Source organism: Cryptotermes secundus, unplaced genomic scaffold (genome assembly GCF_002891405.2).
Source record: "Cryptotermes secundus unplaced genomic scaffold, Csec_1.0 scaffold1548, whole genome shotgun sequence".
In the NCBI taxonomy this organism is placed as follows: Eukaryota; Metazoa; Arthropoda; class Insecta; order Blattodea; family Kalotermitidae; genus Cryptotermes; species Cryptotermes secundus.
In genome coordinates this window covers 125,966-153,909 of record NW_019721017.1, presented here as the reverse complement: position 1 = coordinate 153,909, position 27,944 = coordinate 125,966, and the positions used below count along the sequence as shown (strand labels likewise).

Below are 27,944 nucleotides of genomic sequence, written 5' to 3'. Positions count from 1 at the left end.
ATCATATCACCATCTTGGAATTTGCGAATGATGGTTTATAGTTGGCATTTCGGTCGATGTCGTGTGGATAAACGATGTGTTTGGTAGTCTGGGTGAAAGGGGAACGAAGAGGTGCGGAAGTCGTTACGGTGTGTTGATTTCGAGGTATTTGGAAACAAAGAGCATGTACTGAATAGACGTTGTAGGAGAACTAAACGTTGCTCGTGTATTTTGGATAGTTTGTAATGGTTTCCAGTATAAATGAGAAGTTAAAATGCAGTGTGAAATACGGGGAATGGGAGATGAAGCTGCCAAGACTAGTACCGACACGTTGCCCAGACCAGGCCGTGTAAATGAAGGTTGGTTGCATATTTTTGCAGCGTTATCTGTAATTAAAGTAAGGTATTTACCCATATTTCATGCAGTGTCTTATGTGTCGTTCGTAATGCCTGTTGTGAAGTGAGAAATGGGGGAGTGGAGTTGACATCACAAAGAGAAGACGAAATAAATTGGGTCAAGTGAGGTCAAATTGTCTTTACGTTGTTGGTGAGGGACTCATGCATTATGCATGGACAGAATTGGAAGTATGACGGCTTACTTACATGGCTGCTTGCTTTTATCATGTTACAATATGTTATTATGCATACACCGATTTTATATTCGATACATTTTATACGTTCGGCCGTATTTTTTTTTTCCGTGACGCAGACTTTAGTAGTATTTGAATTGATGTGGCAGTCTCACAGATTTGTTCCAACATTTAGACCGGTTTTATGTTTGGCAATCAGTTTTATAATAACTTTCATAAGTGAATTACGTAATTCATACGACCATTATTGGTCTGTTACGGATTTGACGTAGCACACTGTCTTCGCGCGACTGGACAACCGTCCAGCCTGCGCATGCGTCTGCCCATTCAGTTTTTAGTTAAGCTCATTTTAAACCTTGTCTATACGCTTGCACCTGCTTGAACATTATGGATTAGTTTAGGTTTTGTTCCTGTTGCTGTTGAGTTCATAGTTGAAGAGAGGTCTTCACAGTAGGGTTGGTTGACATGGGCACATCTAACTGGAAATCTTGAATATTTTCCGGTGCCCTCCTAGGCAGTTATTGGTAAATTTGAATCAAAGTTATTTATTTTCAAAACATTTTCATTAAGTGAAACAAAATTTAGTAAATGCAAGAGCCATATATATAAAATACCAACCAGTAAAAAAGAGATGCTGGCAGTGTGTTATATAATGAGTTAATAACAGCTTCAGGATGTCCAGGCTTATAGCAGTTTATGCAGTATTATTAAATGAAGGTCCATTATTTTCAAAAGCTGGAGTTACTCTGTGCGTGTGATTTTTTTTAATGAATTTATTTTGAATTTTGTTTGAATTCCAACTCTGTACTGGAGGCCATCAGACTTATTTCATTTAAATTTCTTTTGTTAGTGATATCAGCATGGTGGTCATGCTGCTTTGCAGGACAAGAATCACATTTTCTCTGAATCCAAAACAGAGATTTAAGCTCAGCGCCCTTTTATTCCTGGTACATATACTGGCAGACTTGTCAAAAGCCACAGTTCGTGGTGTGTTTCAACCTGGGCTAAAACGAAGCTTGGGAATACCAGGAAACATATTTTTTAGGATATTATATTGTAGCATTCTGATGCACACAGTTAATTAAGAAATGTACATGCAATATAAGGGAGGCATGCTGTAGCGTAGTTGGTTAAGGCACTATGCTACAAGCCGGAAGGTCGCGGATTCAAGTCCCGATGAGGTCATTGGATTTTTTTTCAATTGACCTAATCCTTCCAGCCGCACTATGGCCCTGGGGTCGACTCAGCCTCTAACAGAACTGAGTACCAGGAATTAATGAAATAATTTTCCTGGTGAGTAAAGCGTGGCCGGCGTGTAAGGCTGACAACCTTATTGCTGTCTTTGAGCCAATTGTCTAGATAATGTGAGGCCCTCAACATCTCACAAGCCTATGGGCCTTCACAGCCTGTTACAGGGATAGCTTTACTTACTTTTTTTTACACACAATATAAAAAAGAAACTCAGTCCTGCTTAACAAAGCATTTGTGCTGCCTCAAATTCCTGGGATTCTTTTCTGTTCCCCTTCCATATCACTGTTCACTTTGCAGATGTTAATTAAAAATGCAGTGTGAACATAAATTATGACCTCCACTGTCATAGAAAAGTGGTGCAGAAGATAGTGTTGTGTGGAATGAAATGCCTTGTAGTCTAGTAGGAAGATAGCGACTTTTGGAGGAACTGGCTGTCTCCATCTTCAAGAGACACTCTTATAAGAAGAAGAGAGAGGTAGCTGGTTCCTCCAAAACATTAGTACCTTTGAACCAGACTTCACAGCATCATGGTCCAGAAGACAGTAGTTTTAGTAGTCACCACAGTAAAAATCGAATCTCACAAGAGGTACAGAATCTAACACAACTGCAGACATGTTTTCTTATTATGGGGGTGGGATGAATGTTGGTATTTGTAAATGTATTGTGCATCAAAATGTAAATGATGCCTTGCCAAAAACTGCTTTTGTTGGATAATAATGAGACATCATTGTTTTATCCCATGTTTATAACGTGTGGTTGTCTAGACTGAAGGTTGCTTTATTCACGTGCACCAGCCTGAAGCAAATTATCCTAGGATTTTTGCCTGTATGAATATATGGAAAATAAAAGGAAATGAATGAATCTATTGTGTGTTCGTTCACTGAGTACACAATGACCATGGAGATCATACATTATGTGTAGTTTGTTGCTAAATAATCCATGCTGTTATTAAAGGGGCTGGCCATCTACTAGTGATGTGTATTATTTCCCAGTATTGATAACAGTAAATTTATATAAGATCTGTCAAGTGATTAGTTGCATCAGTGTTGAGCAAAATACTAGGCTTAGTCTTATACAGGGAGGATTGTTACTCGCCTGGTGAGTTCACTGCTCTGCGCTTCACAGCGGCCTGCCATGAGGCCGATATAAATTTTGCTGATGAATCAGCCAATAACATCGGGAATGAAGAAACGAAATTAACTTGTAGACTGCTTCATGGCATTTTGCATGTGAGTTTGTTTATGATTTGTCAGCAGTGGGCAGCAGTTATGAACTCCAATAGCCGTTTCTTCTTAGTTACAGTTAGTGAGCAGTGTGGTACGTCATGGTGCGGTATACTTTAGAGAAACACATATTTCTGTATGACACCTATGTGAAATACAGATCTGCTGGAAAGTGTCAGCGAGAATTTCATGATGAAATAATTTCCAGCAGACAGACAGTTCGTAATTTGGTGAATAAACTTAGAACAACGGGACTCTTCATAGGCAAGAAACAAAAGCATAAGCTCTGAGTGCTTACTGAGAAGTTACATGACACAGGGGCCAGGCTTGAACATATACCTAGAAAATGACCGAAAAGTCTTAACTCTTGAGGCTGGAGTGTCGAAGTCTAGTGCAAGAGCAGCAATACAATTGCTGAAGCCATCCAGTGAAGTTGGTGTCTGGTGCGCTGAAAGTGCAAGGTGGAATGTTGTACCTGTGTTTTTTAACAGTTAATGGCAAAAAGATACTTACCTGTAGAGAGGATGGCATTTTCAACACCTTCTGTGATCTGTGAATTGTAACTTCTTCATTCTGAATATTATCGGCCATCAGACATGTTGATTCATCAGTAAAATTTGCATGCACACTGCTCGCTGTGAAGTCCAGAGCTATGAGCCAACCAACAAAGTTAAAAAAGGACACTTGTAGCTTTGCAACAGTAGTTATGTTGGGTAGAACTTCAATTTTCCCATTTGTTTTCAGATTTGCATTGTTGCCTAAAGTGGTAATACTGTATTTTCTCTCTTTTCCTGCTAATTTTCATTGAAGTTTACATTTTTATGGTGTTTTGGCTGTATGATCCTCTGGGGTGCTTTTCTGGACATGGTAAAGAACCATCATTTCCTGAACCAATTTAAAATTATACTGGCAACTACGTATATGTATCACATACTTGAACATCAAAAGAATTTGGCATTCAGCCCATATAATGTGTTTTTTTTTTTTGTGATTCTCAGAATAAACAGTGATTGTTTCCCTGTACAACTTTAACATGTTGATCTTTGTGTGTTTTCTGTGATGTAGGAACTGAATTTTTCTATAGTTACTTGAATTACAGCCTTGAAAGGGCAAACAAATTCTGCTTCACCCTTATTTTCCCAGTTCACATATAATCTTCCTCCAATTGCAACTGTTAAATATCTTCTGCATTTGATACGTTGTTGTTAAATAATCAAAGATCCAACAATCCTTACTCCATTAAAATTTTGTGGTGATAGAAGTTATAGAAGTGGGGTGAGACTGTGGCCTCATGTGTGTCTGTTCTAACAACTGATGACAGATGGCAGAGAGGATTGGTGGAATGTAATTGGTAAGAGGAAACTGAAGTGCTTGGAGAAGTGCGTGGGCCAGTGCTACCTTGTCCACCATAAATTTCACACAGACTATCATGGGACTGAACCTAGACCTCTGCAATCAGAAGCCAGTAACTAGCCACCTGGGTTATGTCATGGTGATAAAAATAGTTCTGCTGAAAGTTTCTGTTAAACTTGTGTATATCTGCCTTTGTATGAGAAATTGTTTCACATGAGTTGCGGCCAAGTGGGAATATTCTGCTGGGGTTTCATTATTTTGACTTTTGAAACAGGGAACATAATCACATGCCTTTTTTCCAGGTGTAGGTCATGCGTGGTACCCAAACAAATGATTTTATTCCCCTCGTACTCTCCTTTGGCTGGTCTTTGTCTGCATCCAGCTGCCCCCTCTTCCTGTGGCATGGATTGGCTGGTTCCCCAAGTGTTTAACCGGGTTGCATGATAATTAATTCCTCATACAGGATCTTGGTTGTTCACTTATGGTTTTATTTAACAGTGCTGTTAGTAGTTAATTGTTGTGTAGTGTGGAGGATGATTGATTTATGAATAATGAATGGAAAATTTATGGAAGGAAGTGATTGTGACATAATTTGAGGTACTATCCAAACATTTTTATGGAATAACTTAGGCAAATGAGAAACGTTAGGCAGGTTACCTGGTCTCTGGGTCTAGATTTGTGTTTGGGAACTTATTAATATGAAGTAGGAGAGCTACCCACTTGACTGCGATGTTTGGCATCTGGTTTACATTTCCATAGTCTTTTGTTTAGTATAGGTGTATATATTTATTTATTCTGTGGTGAATAGTAGGTCACTTAACGATAGTCTAACCACTACACCAATAAAGGGGTATAAAAGGCGTGGAATCTGGACGTCCATACTAGATCATCCCGGTTAATGCTGAACGTGGATGCAGCAAAATTAGTCATAATGCTGCTACCTATCAAATTACATGGCATCACAACCAAGAAGACTGAAATCTTAATAAATTTGAAATTTTTGAAAACAGTCCTCAAAGAAATATATCTGAGAAGACACAATAAATTGGGCATAGGAGCTCTGTGATTTTATACAGGTTATCTGTTAATGTGGACCTCCTCTGTGGTCTAGTGGTCAGAGGTCCTGAGTTCGATTCCCGGCGCCACCAGATTTTCTGAGAAGTAGTGAGTCTGGAACGGGGTCCACTCAGCCTCATGAAGGTAACCGAGGATCTGTTTCAAGGAAATAGCAGCTCCAGTCTGGAAAACCGAAATTAATAGCTGTGGAGATTCATTGCACTGACCACTCAGAATTCTCTATCCACTGAAGTTGGCACTAACTTCACTGACAAGCTGCTCTCGGTCGGTATAGTTCGCTTGCAGACTAAAATCATGGAGTTGTTTTTTGTTTGTTAATGTTTGAAATGTGAACTATAGGAAGGTGTGATAGTCTGGATGTGTAATCTAAATATTGGACGCATCCAGTTGAATGTTGTGGAGTTGTAAGCATTCCTGCTTCATATTCAGGAGGTCTGAGGTTCAGATCTTGTCCTGAAAACTGTCTGCTCTGGCCAAGGATTTTTGTTCCTTCAGGTCCTAGAAAATTTGGTGTGTTACCATACGAAGGTGCTACATTCTTTGCAAGTCATTCTTCAGTCATATATTATTTGGCATTACAAAACCTTTCCAGTTGAGAAGGGTTTGTTACTAATAGAAGAGTGAAACAAGAAATACGTACAAAGTTTTGGGGAGGAAACTTCCTGGAAAATGGCCAGTTGGAGAACCAGGAAGATGGCAGGATAACATTAAGGTTTTTAGAGCAGGAAGAGGATTGAACTATGTCAGGATTATATGCAGTAGTGGCTTTGTAACTGGTTTTTTTGAGCATTTGGATTCTGGTACTAGAGTGATGGTTTTGGGGTCGATGTAGGATGACTAGCTGCTAAGAAGGGCGTTTGCTTTTTGTGCAATGAAGCACAAGCAATCTACACTCAGATCTAGTGATTCACATGACAGCAGTTTACAGTTGACAGATGCCACAGTACAAGTTCTGAATGACATCAGCACATTCCATACATGTGATTCAACATTTTTACAGTGTGACAAGTGCACTCCTTCACATACATTGGGAAAGCTGTGCTTTCTGTATTGAGAGATCCATGAAGTTAGGATAGGTCTGTTATCTCTTCTGTGTCTTATAAAAGAAGACAGCTGATGGGCCATCCTTGAGGCACTTCTTCAGTACCTGCCTGCAGTTTTCTATAGCTTTACTCATTCCACGCGAATTGTATCCTNGACCTGTATCCTTTGTGATAGTAAATTTGCTGACAGGGAGCAATAACAGTGGTGTCGGTAGTAGCGGGTTTTTTTTTTTGTAAAGAAATGTCTGGCAAATATAATTATTATCTGGCCAGACAACTGAGCCAACATTTGTTCACCTCTGAATACTTGTATGTCTTATGTCACACTGAAATTCTTCCTTTGTTCTCATTTGAAGGATACTGTTACTTGGCTTGGTCACCTGTCCAGTGCCTCAGGCAGGGAAGGTCTTGTCCTCTTTCCTGTAGCTCCATGTAGAGAGGACAGCTGATAATGTGTTCTTTATTTTTGTTATAACATAATACATTATTTAAAATGTTATGTCTTCCATTTGCTGTTATTTTAAAGTTCACTCCAGTAAGTAGCTTTGCAGTTGGTCAGTCTGCATAGTGACTGGGTTACAGATTAGATAACCAGAGAATTGTAGTTTGATTATGAAAGAGGGGAATTTCTCTTCACCTTTGCATCCATCGCTGGAGCCTGCCTACCCTTCTATATGGAGCATATTGGGGATTATTCCCCACGAGTTAAGTGGCTGGGGTGTGAAGATGACCACTGACCAACATCTAGTGCCAGAGGTTAAAATCAGCTAAAGCAGTGCCTTTGCAAGAAGGTCAGATATTATTGTGGGTCCTAGTGTCAGTCCTTTATATTTTATATAATACTAACATGTTTTTATTTCACATGGATTCCTGTTGTCACATAAAGGATGGGACATGTACATATGTCCCGGATAGGGACCAGTGGCAGGCTCTTATGAAGACAGTAATGAACCTTCACTGTTAATAGAAGATAAGGAATTTCTTGACTACTTAAGTGACTGTTAGCTTCTCAAAAAGGGCTGTTCCATCTGAGCTAGTCAAGAATGTACCCATCTTCCACTGGATAATATCTGGAGCCACATGGATCCAGTTTACACCTTCATGCCCTATTATTTAACATCCAATTTAATATATCCTCAAACTTATAGTAGCATGGTTCCCAAATTTTCTCTTTATTTCAGATTTCCTTACTAAAAGCTCACATTTTTCTCTCATGCATGCTACATGCCTTGTTTATATGATTTTCAGTGATTTCGTCTTTGTTTTGTTCAGTGAAGAGCACAAGTTATGAAGCGTTTTATTATGTAACCCATTTTTCCTTGACACTTTTTTCTTAAGCACCGTGAGTCCATGTTTTTCTCTTAGGGTACAAATGTGCCCCTCATCCTCTTCCTCCCTCAGAAATGAGTTTCACACTGGACTTTAATACCAAAGTTTCAGAGGAATCTATCTTCCAGACTAAATGGTGTCGCATTTCAGAAGACTGTAATACCAATTAAAAATTGTGCGGATCTCAAATCTTGCATTGGTTTATCATGTTTGAGAACAAGGTGCTGAGGAGAATATTTCGATCTGAAGGGAAGTAACAAGATGGAGAAAATTACATTATGAGGTTCATAATTTATACTCTTCATCCAATATTGTTAGGGCACATGGGCAGTGAGATGGGTGGGGCTTATAACACACATTGGAGAAACAAGAAATCTATATAAATAAAAATAAAAATCAGAAAAGCTCAATGAAAGAGACTTTGGAAGACCTAGCTGTAGATGGGCAGATAATATTAAAATGTTTAAATGCAATACCGTATTTACGCATGTATAGGCCACACATTTTTTGCCAAAAATTCAAGAGGAAAACTGGGGTGCGGCTTATATTCGAAATATTCGAAATCACACTTCATTTAAAAAAATTAAACGTTACCAAATTTCGGAATAATTTCTACTCCTGAAATAATATTCGAAGAAAATTATTTTTTCTGTAATTTCTGTCTGAAAATTGTGCTGCGGCCTATACACGCATGCGGCCTATACATGTGTAAATACGGTATTTTCTGTGCAGCCCATGCCGAGATGTTATAAGCAGGACAAGTTAGTAGTTTTAGTATAAGTAGAGGACCAATGTGGTTCAGTCGTTGTGAGCTGTTGCTGTTAGAAGCTGGTAGCTGAGGCTGGGGACAGTTCAGAAGTCCAGAGGAAGGGTAACGTCTGCCGTTGGAAGCCATTACCAAGCAACAACAGTGAAGACTAGACTGTGAGCACTAGTGTGTTTGTAACAGTGATCTGTAAAGTGTAGTCACATGCTGTATCAGAGTGTCCAGTAAATCAAGTCACCAATCCTAAACTCCTATATAGTCACACTCTATCACATGACAGTATATTTTCCTCCAGTTTTCTTCATTTGTGGTCTCTTTGCTGGGTGACCATAGCCTGTTTCTTTAGAGAGTAAATCCAGCCTCTTTTCACTGCTTTTTTGTGACTTGGGAAACACTTAATGCATATCTATAAGTGAGCCATGTTAGTCACAATTTTATTTCATGGAAACCCTGAAGGTCTCAAGTGAACATTGTGATGCCATCGTAGTAAATAATAAGATTTTGTTGAAGGGAAATATATACCCATCAGTTGATCGTAAAACATAATCACTATTATCGTACCTTTGCAGTTTGTTTTAAATGAAACATAGACAACAAGTCGGCGTCTTTTGCTAGTTATTTTATGCATGTTTATATTATCCATATTAATTCTTTTATCCACAGCCAAATGGGTTCTGATACAGTGTTTTATTTTCAGTGTGTCGTGAGTGGCTAGTCAAAGAGGATGGAGCACTGGCCTACAGACTGCAGACTGAGGAAAGTAAGTGACATAATAACAAAGTGAAGCTTTTAATTTATTATTATTTGTAATTAATTAAAAAAGTAAAGGGTGATAAAACTGACTAGTAATTATTGAGGGATATCATTGCTATCAACGTCATACAAAATTTTATCCAATATTCTTCATACATAAATGAAATTTTTGGGGATCATCAGTGTGCGTTTCGATGTAACAGATCAACTACAGATCAGATCTTTTGCATTTGTCAGATATTGGCAAAAAAATGTGAGTACGATGAGGCAGTACATCAGCTATTCATAGACTTAAAGAAAGCCTATGATTCAGTTAGAAGGGAAGTATTGTACAATATTCTGATAGAGTTTGGGATACCCATGAAGCTAGTTAGGTTGATTAAAATGTGTTTAAATGAAACGTATGGTAAAATCCATGTAGGTAAACATTTGTCTGATAAATTTCCTATCCAGAATGGTCTAAAACAAGGAGATGCTTTATTGCTTGCCACTCCTTTTTAAATTTGCTTTAGAATATGGCATTACGAAGGTCCAGGGAAACCAGATGGGACTGAAATTAAATGGGACACATCAGCTGTTGTCCTATGCCGATGATGTGAATCTACTGGTTGATAATGTAGATACCATAAAGAAAAACACACAGACTTTAATTGACGCAAGTAAAGAGGTTGGTCTAGAAGTAAACACAGAGAAAACTAAGTATATGTTGCTGTCTCATCACCAAAATGCGGGGCAAAATCATGATATAAAGATAGGAAAGAGATGTTTTGAAGATGTGGCGCAATTCAGATATTTGGAAACAACGATAACAGATAGAAACCTGGTTCAGGAGGAAATTAAGAGGAGATTGAACTTGGGTAATGCTTGCTACCATTCACTCCAGAACCTTTTGTCTTCTCGTCTGCTGTCCAAAAACATAAAAATTAGAATATATCGTATAAAACTATAATCTTGCCTGTGGTACTGTATGGTGTGAAACTTGGTCTGTGACATTAAGGGAAGAACATAGACTGAGGGTGTTGAGGAGAATATTTGGACGGAAGAGAGATGAAGTGACAGGATGTTGGAGAAAACTGCATAATGAGGAGCTTCATAACTTGTACTCTTCTCCAAGTATAATTAGAATTATCAAGTCAAGGAGGATGAGATGGGCAGGGCATGTAGCACGAATGGGGGATATGAGGAATGCATATAGGATATTGGTGGGAAAGCCAGAAGGAAAGAGACCACTTGGAAGACCATGGCGTAGGTGGGTGGACAATATTAAAATGGATCTTAGAGAGATAGGATGGGATGGTATTGATTGGATTGATCTGGCTCATGATAGGGACCAATGGAGGGCTCTTGTGAACACAGTAATGAACCTTCAGGTTCCATAAAATGCTGGGAAATTCTTGAGTAGCTGCAGAATTGGCGGCTTCTCCAGAAGGGCTCAGCTCAATGAGTAAGTAAGTAAGTAAGTAAAGGTATCCCTGTAACAGGCCGTGAAGGCCCATAGGGTTGTGATGCATTGCGGCTCCCACATATTCTAGACAGTCAGCTTATAGATGGCAGCGAAGTTCTCAGCCTTACGCACCAGCCGCCCTTTACCTGCAGCAAGATTCCTGGTACTCGTTTCTGTTAAGAGACTGATTTGACCCCAGGGACGTGGCGCAGCTGGAACCATCGGGCCAATTGAAAACTCAGTGACCTCATCAAGAATCGAGCCCGTGACCTTCGGGCTTGTAGCATTGTAATTAGTCACTTAATTTCCATAGTATTTTATTTATTTCTGTTTATGGTGAATTAAAGAGCCAGGATAGTGTAGTCGGTATAGTGACCAGCTACTGGTTGGACGAGCAAGAGGTGAGAGTTCTGAGTTGCGGTAGGGTCAAGAATTTTCACTTCTCCATGTCGTCCACACCGGCTCTGGGGTCCACACCTCCTCCTATACAATGGGTATCAGGGACTCTGCCAGGGGTAGAGCGGCGAGGGCATGAGGCTGACCACTCACCTCCAGCTAGTGCCGAGGTCAAGAAAACACGGATCTATTCATCCCCTTTCCGATATGTCTTCATGGCACGATGATTAATTAGTTAAGAACAGGGACGACTGTATCTTACCTCTCTGATGAATTTAACAGTGGTCTCAGTGGCACACATTATATAATGTATGATAAGACCATTAGTGAATAATGAATTGGAATGGATGTGGAAGGAAATGGCTATAGCCTGATTTGAGGAACTATACTTGCATTTGCTTGGAGGGACTGAAGAGAACTACAAATTATCTCACAGTGACCTGTCTCTGGCCCGAGATTTGAATACGAGGCCTTTTGCCAGTTAAATCCATGGAGTTGAGCCCTGCATTAGCAGTTCGCCTCTCAGCAGTGATTTACACTGTTTCTTGCTGCTGGCACTGTACTGTGTTACCTATTCTCCATGCTGGTCCCCCCTCCCTTCTCACCATCTCATGTGTGAGGCCACAAGGTTGCACTGGGTGTTGTATTACAGCAATGTGGGTCCATTGAAATGCAAAACAGGGATGTACACTCTTGGCAACATAAGCCACTTCCTGTTCTCTGGAAGTTACCTGCACCTTGTCTAGGAAGAATATAGATTGATAATTCATGTTGTGGTCTTTTGAGTTGTGGTGCTGTAGTACTGTGTTTGGTGAGTACTCACGTTTCACAGATGGAGGCGGTATGTTCACTGGAATAGAGCTCACCTATGAGAGTACATGGTTCCATAACCAGATGACATGGATAAAAGTGGTTCCATATGAAGGTAAAGGTAACATGTCCTGAAATGGTACCCATCTACTGGACCACACAGTCATAATAACCCAGCAGACCACAGTGTGAATAGGTCATCATAGTTGGTGCAGAGGCTTTGAGAAGATTTCAGAGTGTCCAAATATTTGGAATTCAGCTAACGGACTCGCTCATTGCATGGAGCATGTGCTACTTGAGAAGGCAATAGTCACTCAGATAATCAAGAAATCATATGCCTTTCATGGGACTTGAAGGTTCATTATTGTGTTCACAAGAGACCGCCCCTGTCCCAAGCCAGAATAATCCATTTCACTTCCTAATGCTATGTCTTTTTAGAATCTATTTCAGTATTATCCTTCCATCTACTCCTAGGTGTTCTAAGTTGTCTTCCATTCACATCTCTCCAACTAAAATTTCATATGCACTTTTGAACTCTCATATGTGCTACATGCCAAGTCCATCTCATCTTCCTTGATTTGATCTCCCCCCCCCCAAAAAAAAATATTATGTGATGAATAAAAGTTTGAATGGGAACCTACCTGCAGTGATAAACTCCCTCATTAATCTTGGCTGTTAAGTAGAAGGCAGTTTTGTAGATGACGGAAATGATGCAGTTTTAATGCTGCTGTTCCATTTGTGGAGAGGTATGCTAAACTGACTGTGGTGTGTGCACTTTGGTCTGGTCTGGGCTAGGATCAGCTTACATCCAGCTCCAGTTGCATGCTAGAGTGGCACAGATAGATTCAGCAGTCAGCGATTCATATCAGTGCCTGGTCAGTAAGGTTGAGAACTACATAAAAGGATACTGTGAAGGATTTTAGAATTAAATTCTAAAGGAAGTACGTATGTGTATGGGATGATCAAGCAGAAGGTGGATTATCCAGGTATTGAAAGACCTTAAGAAGAGCGGAAAGAACTTAAAGAAATTGAAAGTGAAAGATGTTGGAAGAAAGAAGAGATTTGACACTTTCATCCATTGACCCTTGAAAAATAGAAACAGTGCTATACGAAGGATTAAAGGGGGGAAAAACACAATATAGTGTTTATGAAGTTAGCAGTAGCAATTTTAGTGTTCTGGGTTGTCACCCTGTGTAGTTTTCTATGCTGGTGTTGAAAGAATTTGGTTCCCTCCAAATTAGTGCCTATATATGAAACTTCATGGCATCAAATTCTAGAACACCAGACTCTTAATATTCAGATCTTGCATGGAACCATATGTTTGGCAACTCCTGTAAGAAAAGGCTATGCCAGTCTTGCATGAAGGTGATGCAGGAACCCACATGAGGTTGTGGTGCATTGAGTACAATGTATTCAGTCTGCATTTTGTATTGTAATGTGAAGGTAGCTTGTGTGACAGTTATATGTCTGTCGAGGTGCAGGTTTGATGTTTCAAGAATTAGATTTATAGTTGTGCAGTAACTATTTGAATAACTACACGGTCTGACTGTGTTGGGTAGATCATCCATGTTATTGGTGTTGGTTGTGAGCAACAGTTCAAGACTTGCATTCTGACTGTAAACATGTTTTTTTCATCATCCTCCAGTTATAGTAAATTGATTACAGAATGGGGATTGAGGAATCAAAATATCAATTTTGAAACTGAGTTTAGGACAGTGGTTTACTTTTTTCAGTTGAAACACTCTTATTGGTCTTTCCAGCCACTGGACCCACAGATTTAAACTGATACGAGGGATATGGATAGTTGCAGATGTTGTGATGTTGAGAGAGATGGATAACTTGTCATCCCTAACCCATTGGTCCATGTGTCATAACCTCGTAACACTAAGAAATCATAGTGACCTGTGTTTAGTATAACATATGAATATATAGAAATAGGAGCATGTGGACAATTGGTGAGGACAAATCACGAAATCTGCCAGCACAGGATACTTTAGAAATCAATTTAGAGTTGCGCAGAGTTCATTCTGAACTTCGAAGACTTCACATTGCCATCACAAATCAGATCCACACACTCAAACAAACTGTTCTGCAGGCACCAGCAAAACGATGTGAATGGACACATGAAAGAAATTATGTACAGGCCAGTCGGTTTCCCAGCATGAACTCTTCTTCCACATGGAAGTCTGTTATGCCAGCAAAAGTTCACAAACGCTCATCAGGTTCATTTTTACATGAAGACATTCCAGTCATTAGTGACAGTAAATTGCAGAGAAGGGATATGCTTTTGTTCCCCGAGAGAAGTTGGGCTCAGTTTAGTAGTACAGAGGAAGATGAAAATGGAGCTGGACCGTGCTCTGGTTTTGGTTCCATGTCGCCAGGTTTCTCGGACAGTCCTGGAGTGACTTCTAACAGTGATTTTTTTAATATTAAAGAGACTTCATCACAGTGCAGCACATGTCAATATGTGCAGAATGCTGGCAGTGTGGCGAAAATTCAGGAAAATAATTTGCCTCATGGTGCTCTGACAGCTGCTGTTGGAGCTACCCATTCACCACTTTCCTTGCCATCAGTGGGTCATATGAGTGTTGACCCAAGACGTCACATTGTAGCATCAGCTGATGATTGCAGTCAACAACCTAACATCCTGTTGGATTATTCCCCTCTGGGATCTATTGAACAGACCAGTGAAACTGACAGAGTGATGCATGGGCCAGTACATTTTTGTGGCAAGGTTGGGTATTGCTCGCCAGGTCCTATCATCGCTCGCCAGTTGGAGGACACAATCTGTGTTGAGCTGCGTGCTCTCACAGTGACAGTTGAAAGAATTGGGTTACAGCTTCAGCAGATGGATTTGACAAGACAGAGCCCAATTGGTCAGTACCATCAGTGGTTAATTTCAATGACAAAATTGTATATTTGCAGTTTTGTCTGAACTATGCCATTGCTGTTAAATGCTGTCATAGTAAATCAATATAGACCGAAGGTGTTTGTATAATATTTATACATTATCATCGTTTCCACCAGAGTGGATGATCTTGTCATTAACCCTCCTCTATTTCCATTGTCCCACAAGTGCTACTTTTGAGATGTGTCCAGTCTTTCATGCTCTGTATGTCTTCCTTCACTTGATCTCCCCATGAGCTGTTTATTCATTTCATCAGTCCCATTGCAGTCCTGTTTCCCTCTTTTTTTTTTTTTTTGCATCAGACCACCAACTTTTCTTGCAGTAACAAGATGTGCTGCTTCACACTGGTGATTATTCACATTTTGACCCTCTGGATTTTGATATCACTTTTTCTTGTAGGTTGATGCTAAAGTTTTGGAAGAAGTTGCTACACCCGTCTTTAGGCGCCATTTCAGGCCTGAAGATGGAGGCAGCAGAATCATCCAAAACATTGGTATTGACCAATAAAATTATACAATATCACAACGTAGGATCACAGTCCAAATTTTCTTGTAGTATTTACCATACCTGCAAATCTTGATGAAGTCCCTTGGTTTGGGGTTTCATTCCTTTATATTTGTAGCCCATAGATACTTATGCTGCATGGTGTAACATGTAATTTTGGTTATAGTCAAGCACCACTATACAGGCAACAAGTCTCGGAATGCCCTTGTGCGTCAGGACTTCCCCTGTGCCCTGGATGAACAGCGTCGTGAAGAGGAGGAGGCTGCTGCTTTGCAGACCATGTATCATCAGATGGTCCATCAACAGTGAGTAGTTTTTATTTGTTATTCCTTAATTTGAGCTTTGTTGGCCATCCATTGCACTTAAAATGAGTGGCGCATGAGGTCCAGCTGGCCAAGCATAGCACTGTTGTAGTCTTGCGTGCGACCAGTACAGATGACTAAACATGGCTCTGTTCAGCAGCACACACTCATTTCAACTGGTGAAGCTTAGAATTGTTTCAGTATTAATAATTTAAAATCCCATGTTCTCAGGTGACAGGGGAATTACACTTGTGACTACAGTTTGTAATAAATTTGTTTAAAATTTCTCAGTATGGTTCACATTCACAACAGGTTACATAGCTAAACACTGACTCTCTTTTTTGTATTATCTGCAGAATAAGTCCATTTTATGTGGGGATGGCAAGAATATGTTGCTGTTTGGAAGAGGAAATGGTATTAACATTAACCCCTACTTGATGATATTGAACCCTGATCATACGACTGATATGCAGATGGGAGTTTAGAAATCTGTCTTCTGGAATGCGTCACCATATGGTCTAGTAGATATTGATACTTCAGAGGAATCTGGAGCCACCATATTAATTGCTTTCTACCTGAAGATGGGGACATTATGTTCATTTGAATTGCTGTTGGCCATCTGTTGGACTACAAGGTGTTATATCCCAGAAGACAGAATTCTTATCTTGCTTATTTTGGAAATATCTTGATTTTGTGCACTGTTTTACAGAGAAAGAGTTTTGATATTTAATTTTATCTAACAGGGATCAGTATATGAAATGGTGTGTTATGAATTGGCCAGAGACTTCCTTGATCAGTAACCAGTTTCTTTGTTGTGCAAAGTAGGGCCATTCCACCGTTTTTTTTTACCAGGAACAAAAGGAACGGTAAAATGTCCAACAGGGTCACTAGAGAGCTGTTAAAGTTTCATTAATTATAATTCGTACTCTAAGAAACTGAATGTCAAGGTACAGACATGAAGATTAAAGTGAACTGTGATTTTGTCTGTTGTTTTGTATGAGTGTGAAACATCCTCACTTCTTTCTTCCTCTAAAAAATTTGGTCTCCTTTATGATGATGCCAGTTTGCTTTGCCTTATCTTTATAGCATACTTTTCTTATTTTGAAAAAAGAAAAGTAGCCTAATTCGATCACCTTGCCATCTGAACCAGTCTTAATGAAACTTGGTATGTGTACTGTGGTACTTGAGCCCATCTCAACAGCATACTTATAAAGCCCTCCCATCAGTCTATGTGTCTCTGTGTGTGTCCCCCCCATCTCTGCTAGGTAATAGCCTGGTAAACAAACTCCCACAGCGGCAAATACTCATAACAATAGAAGAATTGTTGGACTTGTTTTCTGTGCAAACTGTGTTATATGAAAGGATAGTCTGCGTGTCGTCTGTTTATCCCCCTCTCATTACTAGGCAGTGGCTCAGTAAACAAGTTCCCACAGCAAGAAAGAATTGTTGGTGGCGTTTTCTAACCCAACCAGCTCATATTATAGGAGAGTAGGTGATTATCTCTTCCCTGAACTTTATGTTAGGTAATGATGAAGATATAACAAAATACCTGGTTGTATTGGTGTGTCAGTTTTGTATTTGAAGTATTTCTTATGGTAGTGTAATGCCATGTTTTCTCATCCAGGGAGGAGATTGATGCCCAGGTAGCAAAGCAGCTGGCAGAGAAGATAGAGCGTGAAGAGCTTGAAAAACGGCAAGCTCTGGAGGAGGGGGACCAGGAGATTGCTCGCAAGCTGCAAGTGAGTACGATGCACCCTTAAAATAAACTTGCCTTGGACATGAAATTATACATATTGGTCCATAAGAGATTTTAGCTTTTCAGCGGCAGTGAAGATTTAGATTGTAGTCCTGAGTTATGGCTGTTTCAGCCCAAAGACCATAATTTAGATTGGTCCATGTTGAGAAAAGATGGACAGTGCAAGGTTGATCTTATTAAAATTGGAAAGTTTTGGCCAAATTGGCAAGTCGCATGAAACATTAGATTACATCCGTGAAGAAATGTTAAAGAGATATTGTAGTTGATAATTATTGAACTGGACTTGTGTAATATAATCAAAAGTTCCACTTGTAGCTGCGAGAACAAAGAACAGATCATCATTATCATCATCATAAATATTTGTGTTGGAAAACCTCAAGGTAGGAGACTGAGTGGGAGACATAGACATCATAGAGAAGTTGTGAAGTAGATGTCTTAGTATACGCCTGTATGGTGAATTTAGTATTGCCATCGTAGGGGCTGTGACTCCATATAGAGTAAATTCTTAGCAAACTGAATAATTACCAGCTTCTGCAGTGAGGCCCTGTAACATAATATGATTGGCTGTGGTTGGAATACGTTGTCCTCTAAACAGATTTGTGTTAGAAGTCACTGATTGATATGCTATGTTTGTTTTGTTGTGATGTCCCATGTTACATTGCTCCACTAGGAGCCCTTTCATATAGTACTGTGACTCCAATGGAAAGGGTATAGATTCTTTGCAGGAGTTATGTCATGCCATGTGTTACACTAAATGATACTGTTTCTCTCCCTTCACTTGTTCTACTGTAGCCGAGCTCTTCCTTGGATGTTGGAGTGGAAGAAGGGGAGGTAAAAATTTAGCTGTTTGCTGTATATTGGGCTGCTCAGTGTCTGTATGAAGGCATGACAAACTGCATTTGCTTGTGCTCCTTATATGTAAACCATAGTGGGAGGAATGCCATTTAAATGTACATGTTTTTTATTTTTATTTTTTTGTTACTAAAGAGTTTCGCTCTTAAACAGGTGTGTCACTAGGTAAAAATTAAGATAACGAGATGGATTAGACAAGTTGCAAGTAAGGTGAAAGGTGAGAAATACAAAACTTTAGTCTGGAATCTCATAGAAAGAGATCACTTATAAGGCATAGCCATAAATGGGGTGAAAATATTAAAATGGATCTTGAAATTAATCTTAAAATACAGGATTCGAGGGCATGGAATAATATGAAAATTCAGGCTCTATAACAGGCTGGGAATTTCTTGAGTAGCTAAGGAACTGTTAGCTTCTCAAGAAGGACTCTGCTGGCTGGAATAAACTAGTTAGTGTGTTAAGTTGGCTGTGAAGTAAATGAACAAGTTTCTGTTATTGGCATAGGTTTCAGTAATTCGTTTCTATGACTATTCAGAATGGATCTGGGATCCGCTCATTCATCTGTCCATAAACTATCTGACTTTGAAGTACTGGTGCATGAATTTACCTTACCTTTTTACCCAGCTTATGTTAAGGTGTAGAGAGTGTGGTATTCTACCTTGATGTCCTCTATTCATGTCCTTGATGTGGTATGTGGTCATAGGTTTAACTGTGTATGTTCACGTTAAAGCATCATGTATGAACTGAGATAGTCCAGTAAATTGTCCAGCTGTAGGTTGGTATTAGGGTTCCGTTCTCAACAGGAGCAGATATTTTTTCTTCAAAAACATATCCACATTAGCTCTGAGGCCCATCTAGCTTCCTGTACAGTAGAGCTCAGAAGTGAGTGTCTAGAGTGTGAAGCTAACAGGATGCATCAGGTGCCAAGGTTAGGGATACATGAAAATATACCTCCATTCCTTTTGTGCCTTTATCTTTATCATAAAGTACTGTGCAGGTAATCTGCAAGCCTGTGTCTGCCTTTTCTCTCTTCCCATAACTTTCATCTGTGTACTCAGTTCCTGTTCTTTGCATTGTCACACCCACATCTCTTTGTTGTCTTCCTGTAGATATTTTATCCTTTTCACGTGCTCTCTGGCTGTGCCAGTTGCACAAGTATGTGTTTCATATGAAATTACAGATGTAAGCAGCATGGTGCACAGACTGTGTCTGTCCAGTGATGAGGACCAGCTTTATGTGATATGCTCTATGGACTTAGTGTAGCTCCATCTGTGACTAGATGTAGGCTGGACAGTTCCTGGTGAGGGGGACTGGGCTCCTTCCCTTCACTACCATGTCCATACTGGCCTTGGAGCCCAATTCGCACCATATCCAGTGGGTCCTGGGGATTCTCTCTCCGGGGGTAAAATGGCTGCGGCATGTAGCTGACCATTCACCTACATCCGCCGCTAAGGTTAAGAATGGGTGTAGCTCTTTCCATTCCCCTATATATCTTTGTGGCATGGTGCTTAATTAAGTATGATCTTTGTTAAGGAAGTGAGATGTGTTAGTATTATGTAGGTGAACTTAAGGCTTCAGAGCATCAAAACAGTGAGGTAACATCAAGTAAAAATGACCATATTCAACAGGAACGTGAACGACTGCGTACTGAGAGGCGGGAGAGGGAACGCCTTGAAATGCAAGCCTCAGCTGAAAGCAGCATTGATCACCCTCAGTATGATCGAGACATGAATAATGTTGGTCTGCCATCTCCGTCCCAGTACAGCCCAGAGGCACTCTCTCAACAGTTCAGGTATGTAGGGTCTGCTAGTGTGTAAACGAACTAGAATCTGCACATAAAACTCTTGTATCTACTCTAGAAGGCTTCCCACATAATTTTCATGCACATGTCCATTCTCAGCAGTCTTCCACCATGATGTTACGAATTCCTCAGTGTTACGGTTGTATTCCGTTTTTGACTTATCTTCTGATAGTTTATATATAGAGACAACAGATGGCAGGAGTTGTGTACTTTCTTAAGTAGTGTGTATCCATGTTTCTTCTGCAGAATTCATGCAGTGTACCTGCTAGGAGTGAGGTTAGAAATGGAAAAGGAAAGCTTCAGTGATTCTTGAGTTCAGGTTTCCCGTAATTCTTTATGTGCCCCAGCCCAAATATCTAGTTGTCAGATATCTTCAGTTTAGTTCCCAATGAAGTGTCCAGCAGGAAACATTAAATAGAAATTTTGTCAGGCATTCATCTTACTGTTTCAGCAAGAGCCTTGACAGCTCAAGCTTAAATCATCTTCAGCCAAAACACTAATTACATGTAACATACTGGGGAATATTCATGAGAGTATCCAGTAGGAATATGATCTTGTGGGATGTAAAACCTTGTTTGATACCATAATGTTGCACTTTGTACCAAACTATGCTGCATCACATCCCTGAAATCTGTAATGTTAATATTCATGACCATGAGAATATTTGTATTCATCAGTTAGTTAGCAAATATTAATGAGAGAAATGCTCATCTTTTTAGATACCACTGTTTTACTCCATTTATTGCTAAAACTTTATTCTAAATGGGTGTCTGGTATTGAAAACTAACTGCCGTTCCTGAATTTAATTTTGTGGGTCATGTATATCTGTGCTTCCTGCAACACAGTCTTATTGGTGCTGTAGGCTGTGCACATTGACAGATGCTGCTGTCCAGACCAATAGTATCTGCCAGTCTCCTGAAGAGCCATTTGCTGGCAGCCCCCCCTCACCTCCAGCACTAAGTGAGGAGGAAGCAAGGAGAATACAGGAGGAACAAGATGCTGTGAGTGGAAACTGTTTATATATTGTATTGTATTTTATTTTTATCCTTTTTGCTACATAGTAACACTTGGACAAGTCATTCAGCAATACAAGTTAACAAAACAAATCTACAAAGTTACAAGCATATTACCAACATTTGTTACAATCGTAAGCAATATATAAATACAACATTTAAAAAAATACACAAACTACTGTATATAGCTCGTGAATGGCCATGACATCCAAACATAAGTACTCGCACCATCTGCTTTTTTATTAAAACTAACAAATTCATTTATCGTATAACAAGAATGTTTCCATAAAAAGGATTTTAAGTCTTTTTTAAAAGCTGAAAAACCCACTGAGTTTTTTTATTTTGTTTGGCACCTTACTATACAATTCTATCCCCATATTTACTACACTTTTTTTAATAATGTAGTTCTGCAAAATTGAAAATGAAAATCCTTGTTTATTCTTGTATTATAACTATGAATATTTATATTTTGGATCAAATCTGCTTTGTGCTTTTTTATGTAACAACACCTCTAAGATATACAAAGAAGTGACCGTGAGGATGCCATAATCTTTAAAAATTTGCCTGCATGACTCTTGTTTATGAAGTCCACTAATTATTTGCAGCACCCTCTTCTGCATTTTAAATACCTTTATACTATCACCTTCACCCCCCCAAAATATTATTCCATATCTCAATAACAATTGAAACTTTCCAAAATAAATGCTTCTTAACATTTTTGGACTCAAAATTCTTCTTGGCGATATAGTTATATAGGATGTTTTACTAAGTTTTGAACATAATGACTGGATGTGGTTATTCCATTTAAGGTTTTCTATAATATCTGTACCTAAAAATCTCAGTTCTGGTGAGTAAGCAATTTCCAAGTTATTATAGAGTATCTACGGTCTAACTACAAACCTACTTTTACTAAGATTGAATGACATAGCAACTGTTTTTTTAATATTTGTTAAAAAGTTAGTTACCTGAAACCATGCTTCAGGCTGTTTCATGATCTTATTTATTTTCTGTTGAGCTGCATCTATATCTTTATCAGTAACAAGTACATTTATATTGTCTGCAAACAATACATGTAGGTAGTGCAGATTTGACCCCGAATTTTCTTTGCTTCATGTATACAGTAATGTGGGTCACTGTTATTTTTGCAGCCATTGCATGCGACCCTCCTTTGTGCATAACCATATTTGTGCACACATGCTTAGTCATACTGGAAGATGGCATTTATAGAAGTTAAGTAACATGGTGGAGCAGAGATGTGTAATCAAAGTGTTGTGGAAAGAGAGCTCAGAATTGGCTGATATTCATGGAAAATTGTGTAAAGTTTGGGAATGATGCATCTGAAAACACGGGTATATAAGATTTGTACTGCATTCAAGGACAAAAATGACGTGGAAGCAGTTCCACATTGATTGCAAATACGAGTCAGCAATATGAACATTAATCATGTTTCAAAGCTTATTCTGGCCAACCACTGTGGTTGGTTCTTTGTGTTACATCTTAAAACAAGTAAACATTACTGTCAGTAGTTTACAGACACGAGATTTGATGTTTTCACAGCGGTGTTTGTTCCGACTTGTATTCTGGGTACTTTGAGAATACAAGTACCGTGTGTCACATTTACCATATGTCTGTGAGTTGAACTTATAAAAGATGTGGTAATTCTTATTAAATTTTTGTTTGATTCTCAGAATATACTGATTATTTCCATAAACAACATTAACTGAGTGTTTTTTTTAGTGGGAACATAATTTGTATTCTGTGATGCAGGATCTGAATTTGTAAATACTGTTCATGTAACACAAATTGAAAATTTGAGATGTCTTATCATGTGTTATATGGGCTTTTGGACAGATAATTTTCCCTGCTTACTCCTGTATTCCTTTCTAGTTGTACATGTTATAAATAATCATAAACTGTCCCATATATAATGTACTGCACTTCATATACCCACATCAAAATATCAGTGCTCAACAGAATAGACACAATGATGCAATGTAGCCAAAGACTGCTCACTTATTTGTCACCTGTGTAATTTAAATTCATGCAGCATATTAATGCTTGACATTTTATTTCTGTGGTAACCTGAAATTGTGTTACTTTATGTATGTAGGATTTACATGAACATTATGTTCTAAGGGTTAATAACTTTATCTTCTATTTTATCTCAACTTGAAGCTCATCCTTACCATAATAGGTTTGTTTCTGCAATGGGTGAGCATAGAGGTAGTTTAATGTTGGTCAGGTGTATTTGTTTGTCTTGTGATGTGATCTGTTCTGTGAATGCTTGGTTAGCTCAGTGAGGTGACTGGGTATTGGTTCGATGATCAGGATATGGTGCCTGACGAGGGTACCACTGTTTCAAGACAAACTTTGGGCCCTGTCCCACTGAAGCTTAAAGCTCCTCCAGCTAGTGTCAAGGTTATGAATTCTTGGGGCTGTGTCTGCTCCCTCATGCTTTATAAAGATTTTGCTCATACTACTTCTGGTGTATGTGAAAAGCTTGATAAATGTTCACTACATTTTAATGACTAGTGTACTTGATTGATGATTCTTCAGTTTTTTTATTTTTCAGTTGTACAGTAGAAGATTTATTGTTTAAAAGAATATCATTTGAGTGATACTGGACTGTCCCAGTGAGCGGGTGTTGCCCTAGTCCACGTCGTTCAGTCTCGTGACTAGAGTGACACTCGTCGACTGTGTCATGTTCACTGCAACTTTCATCTGATTAGTGTGTGTATTGTGTAATGTTGAAGTGTACATAATTTTCGAAAGGTATGTGACAGGTTGGTTCATTGTACAAATATGATACTGGCCATTGGACATTGTCTGTTCTTTGTCTGATATGTATACATGGTGTTTCAGAAGTGAATTGTGGGCCCATTTATAAGTCATTCTGCTGTCTTCATAGTGACAGATTTTTATTTTGATTATAATGTGGGTTATGACAGTTTGATTGAACCTGCCACCTTCTCAGTACTAGGCTAATACGCTAACCACTGGACCACCAGGTGGCCCAGGAATAGTTGTTATAATTTAATTATGATACAATTCTGCTGTGTCCTATCACATTGGAGGGGATGGGACATCTAGAGCTCACATCCAGCTGATGACCATTTTTCTGTTCTTCAGCTGAGTAATGACTCATACATATTAAATATTCCTCAGGAAATGGACAGTGTCCAATGTTTAGTGTATTTGTTTACTGGAGTAGGTAACACAAGTTGGTGTTGCTTTCCCATAGGAGTTCGCTCGTCTCCTGCAGGAACAGGAAGGGTCCCAACAGTTGGACATGTTGGATCAGGACAGACTGATGGCCATCGAAGCTCAGGACAAGGAATTAGCACGAATGCTGCAGGAGCGGGTCAGTTCATTTGCTGTGTGTGAGGATATTTTAGAAATCAAAACAAGCATTATTCTAGTTTTGGGAGTGGTGTGAGACTGAGTCCTTTGGTACTGTGGCCTCAAGTGGGCCTATTGTGTTAGCCCATGATATAGATGAGTGTGATGATTGATGGGAAAACTGAAGTGCTTGGAGGAAAACTTGTCCCAGTACCGTTTCATCCACCACAAATCCCACATGGACCATTACTGGTTAACCAGCTCTGACTGTCACCTAGGTAGGATGCGTGCCTGCCTGACTGCAGCCACTGTTAAACAGTTTGTTTCATTCATTAGTCTTGTATTGGCTCACTCACAGACAAGAAGTCTGTGTGTGCGTACAACCAACAGATACATTGCCCATCACATCAGCCCCTGGTGATTAAACAGTGATTGCCTTTGATGTGGCAGTTTGTTGCATACTGGCATGGCTGATTGCTTGAGAAGATTTGTTGCATTAAGTCTCTGAAAGTTCCATATCTTATGTACCATGTTCATAATGGTTTAATTCACTGAGGAAATACAGCAAGACAAGCAGCAAATCAGGTTGTATGTGTTTTGCATGATATGATCCATAGGAGCGGGCTAAAGCAAAGCGAGCAAGGGAGCGAGCCAAGCAGAAAGCGCTCTTGAAGAAGCAGCAACTGCTATCAGAAGATGAGGGTTTTGTAGCTTCACCATCTGCCCATGGCCATCTTCCATCAGGTACTGAATGGGTTGCACAAGATGGACCAAATGCTGCTCATTTTACTGCCATCCGCCCAACTGATCTTGACCTGACCTCAGGAACCAGCAGAGCTGCAGCAAGTAGAGGCAAACAGAGGTGTGTGGTTGAAGATCTTCTGTAATCAATTTGTTCTGTATTTGTATCCACTCCTCCTTTCTTCTTGTCAGAAGGGGTACATACATACATACATACATACAATGTTACAATAAACAATCATTTATTTTAGTACTCCTTATTTAAGAAAAGAAAAGCTAGGAAGAAAACTTCTGATTTTTCTGGTATAAGTATGAGTTGTATGATGAAAAAACAAAATTTGTTGTATCACTTTGTTTGCTTCTTCAGACCCAATGGGGAACATACAAAAATATTACAAAATTTGTTCCATACTCTCACCAAAATGTACAGTAGCCAAGGCTGTTAAGGTGACATGCAAGCATTGTGGCAGAGTTTTCAGTCCTAGTTTGAGTCTTCATTTCCAATCTTTTCTGTTTTATTAATTGCATGACTGAAATTTTAATTTCTGAGTTTCAGTGTTCTTCTCTCATTCAAGTTTTAGTTGTGATATTGACAAGGAAAGGTAGCATATCCTGGGTTAAGAATGGGCACTTCTTCTTGTTAAGTTGGATAGTCTGCTGGTAATAGTGTTTGTTATCAATCCTGACCCTAGTCTGAATGTAAATGTTTTCTTGAAGGACCAGTTGCAGTCAAGTTTCTTGGTTACAGCAGTTGACTGTAATCAGTTAGAACCACGGCCGTGTATTATGCTGTTCCTTTATCTCTCTGTCACTTCCTCCTTAACATACATTAACAAACATTACAACAGTTGACTGTAATAAATCAGAACCACACCAGTATATTCTGTTGTTACCTTATCTCCCTGTCACCTCCTTCTTAACATACCTTACATAGATAACAGTATGTATAAAATGTAATAGGAGGAATGAAATACAAAAGGTGGTTTATGTTACAGCCTGACCACATGAAGGTTCAGCTCAGAATTATCATGTGTAGTTTCCACATAAAACCTGGACTAGCTAGAAGTATTTAGGTTGCTGACAGATGCCATGTACTGTACTGAACAAATGACATTTATTGAAATATAGCCCAATTCAGTGATATGCATATATATTAGCATAACAGTGTTGAAGAAGGTCATTATGAAAACATTTAATTCTTTGCAGGTTTCCAGACCCAGAAGCAATAGAAGTGTTACCATCCCCTGAGCCTGGCCCTTCTCATTCTGCATTGCCCAACATTGCCATGGCCATAGACCCCACTTATCCTCGCAGAGCTACCATTACCCATACCAGCACGTACAACACCTCAGTAGTAGAAACACCCCCTAGCAACATCTCCAGCCCTGCTGTCTCGCTGCCCCCTCCAGGTAAGTGTCAGGATGAAATGCATGCATATGTGTGTGTGTGTGTGTGTGTGAGCTCCTAATGTTGCTACATGTTCTGATTCTTCTCATTTATCCATTTTACATGCAATATGTCAGGTTATTTTAGTTGAATGATGGGGCTATGCTACAAGCCGGAAGGTCACGGGTTCAAGTCCTGATGAGGTCATTGGATTTTTTTCAGTCGGCCTAATCCTTCCAGCCGCATTAGGCCCTGAGGTTTACTCAGCCTCTAACAGAAATGAGTACCATGAATTAATTAAATAATTTTCCTGGGGAGTAAAGCACGGCCAGCGCATAAGGCTGACAACCTTACCACCATCTTTGAGCCGGTCGTCTAGATAGTGTGGGACCCTCAATGTCTCACAACCCTGTAGGCCTTCACGGTGATAGCAGCAGTCTTATTATTTACATATAACAAATGTGGTTAAGTAAGATCATAAATTTATTACACAAGGTTAAAACCAATATTGTGTTAAAATTCTTTCATGTAGGCCATAGTACAGTTTGATGGTTATGGTGTGTCATGCCATATTATATGTTGGCATCTGCAGTTTTGTTGTGGTTGTTGGTAAGTGAAGTACTGAAGCATTGAAACAACTTCCAGACAGCAACAGAAATACATCAAGCAAAAGCCTGTCCTTTTCCTCTGTGCTAACTGTTGACAGAAATGCTGTACTAATTGACCACCAAGCTGATATCTTTGGCTGTTTAACTTTTTAACAGAAGTAACTGGGGAAAATTTAATTGGTTCATGGCATGGAAAGGGTTGAAGTTTTATTAGCTTTGTATTGTGCAAGGAAAGCAGCAGTATCCCAGAGAAAGACTGAACATTTCTTCTGTTCTTGTAGATCCTGATATTGGATGCACATTATGTTTCAGAATTTGATGATGATGATAGCCCTGTGCCACCATATATGCCAATACAAGGTCAGCGGAGGTCAGCATCTCTTGAGAAGAAAAGCAAGAAAGGGCGCAGTAAAGATAGCTGCAAACAGCAGTGACCAGCTCAGAAACAGAAGGGTCATGTATCAAAATTAGTGGTGCAAAGATAGTACGAGGGTTGGAACTTTAATAGTGGCAACTATTTATTTACAAGTGATACAAAATAGATGCATATTTTGAAGTTTTACTGTCCTTCAGTGTAGTCACTAGCATGGTATACAACCCATTGCCAACAATGTGGAATGGAGCGGTCTGCTGCCTGAAGAATATCTGGAACAGTTCTGAAGCGAATGCCACGAAGTGGTTCCTTCATCTTAAGAATCAAGTCGAAGTCACAAGGGCTTAA

At 39.4% G+C, this 27,944-nt stretch overlaps 1 protein-coding gene across 1 annotated transcript; it reads left to right on the top strand.

Annotated features, from left to right (window-relative positions):
* Positions 1-25: 25 nt before the first annotated feature.
* LOC111875308 (coiled-coil domain-containing protein 50) lies at positions 26-27,944 on the top strand. The gene is made up of 10 exons (XM_023871445.2): positions 26-338; positions 9,308-9,370; positions 15,592-15,730; positions 17,352-17,466; positions 19,964-20,127; positions 20,999-21,137; positions 24,391-24,510; positions 25,106-25,350; positions 26,436-26,638; positions 27,536-27,944. The coding sequence occupies exons 1-10, from the start codon at positions 254-256 to the stop codon at positions 27,655-27,657; spliced, it is 1,395 nt and encodes a 464-aa protein (XP_023727213.1). The 5' UTR covers positions 26-253; the 3' UTR covers positions 27,658-27,944.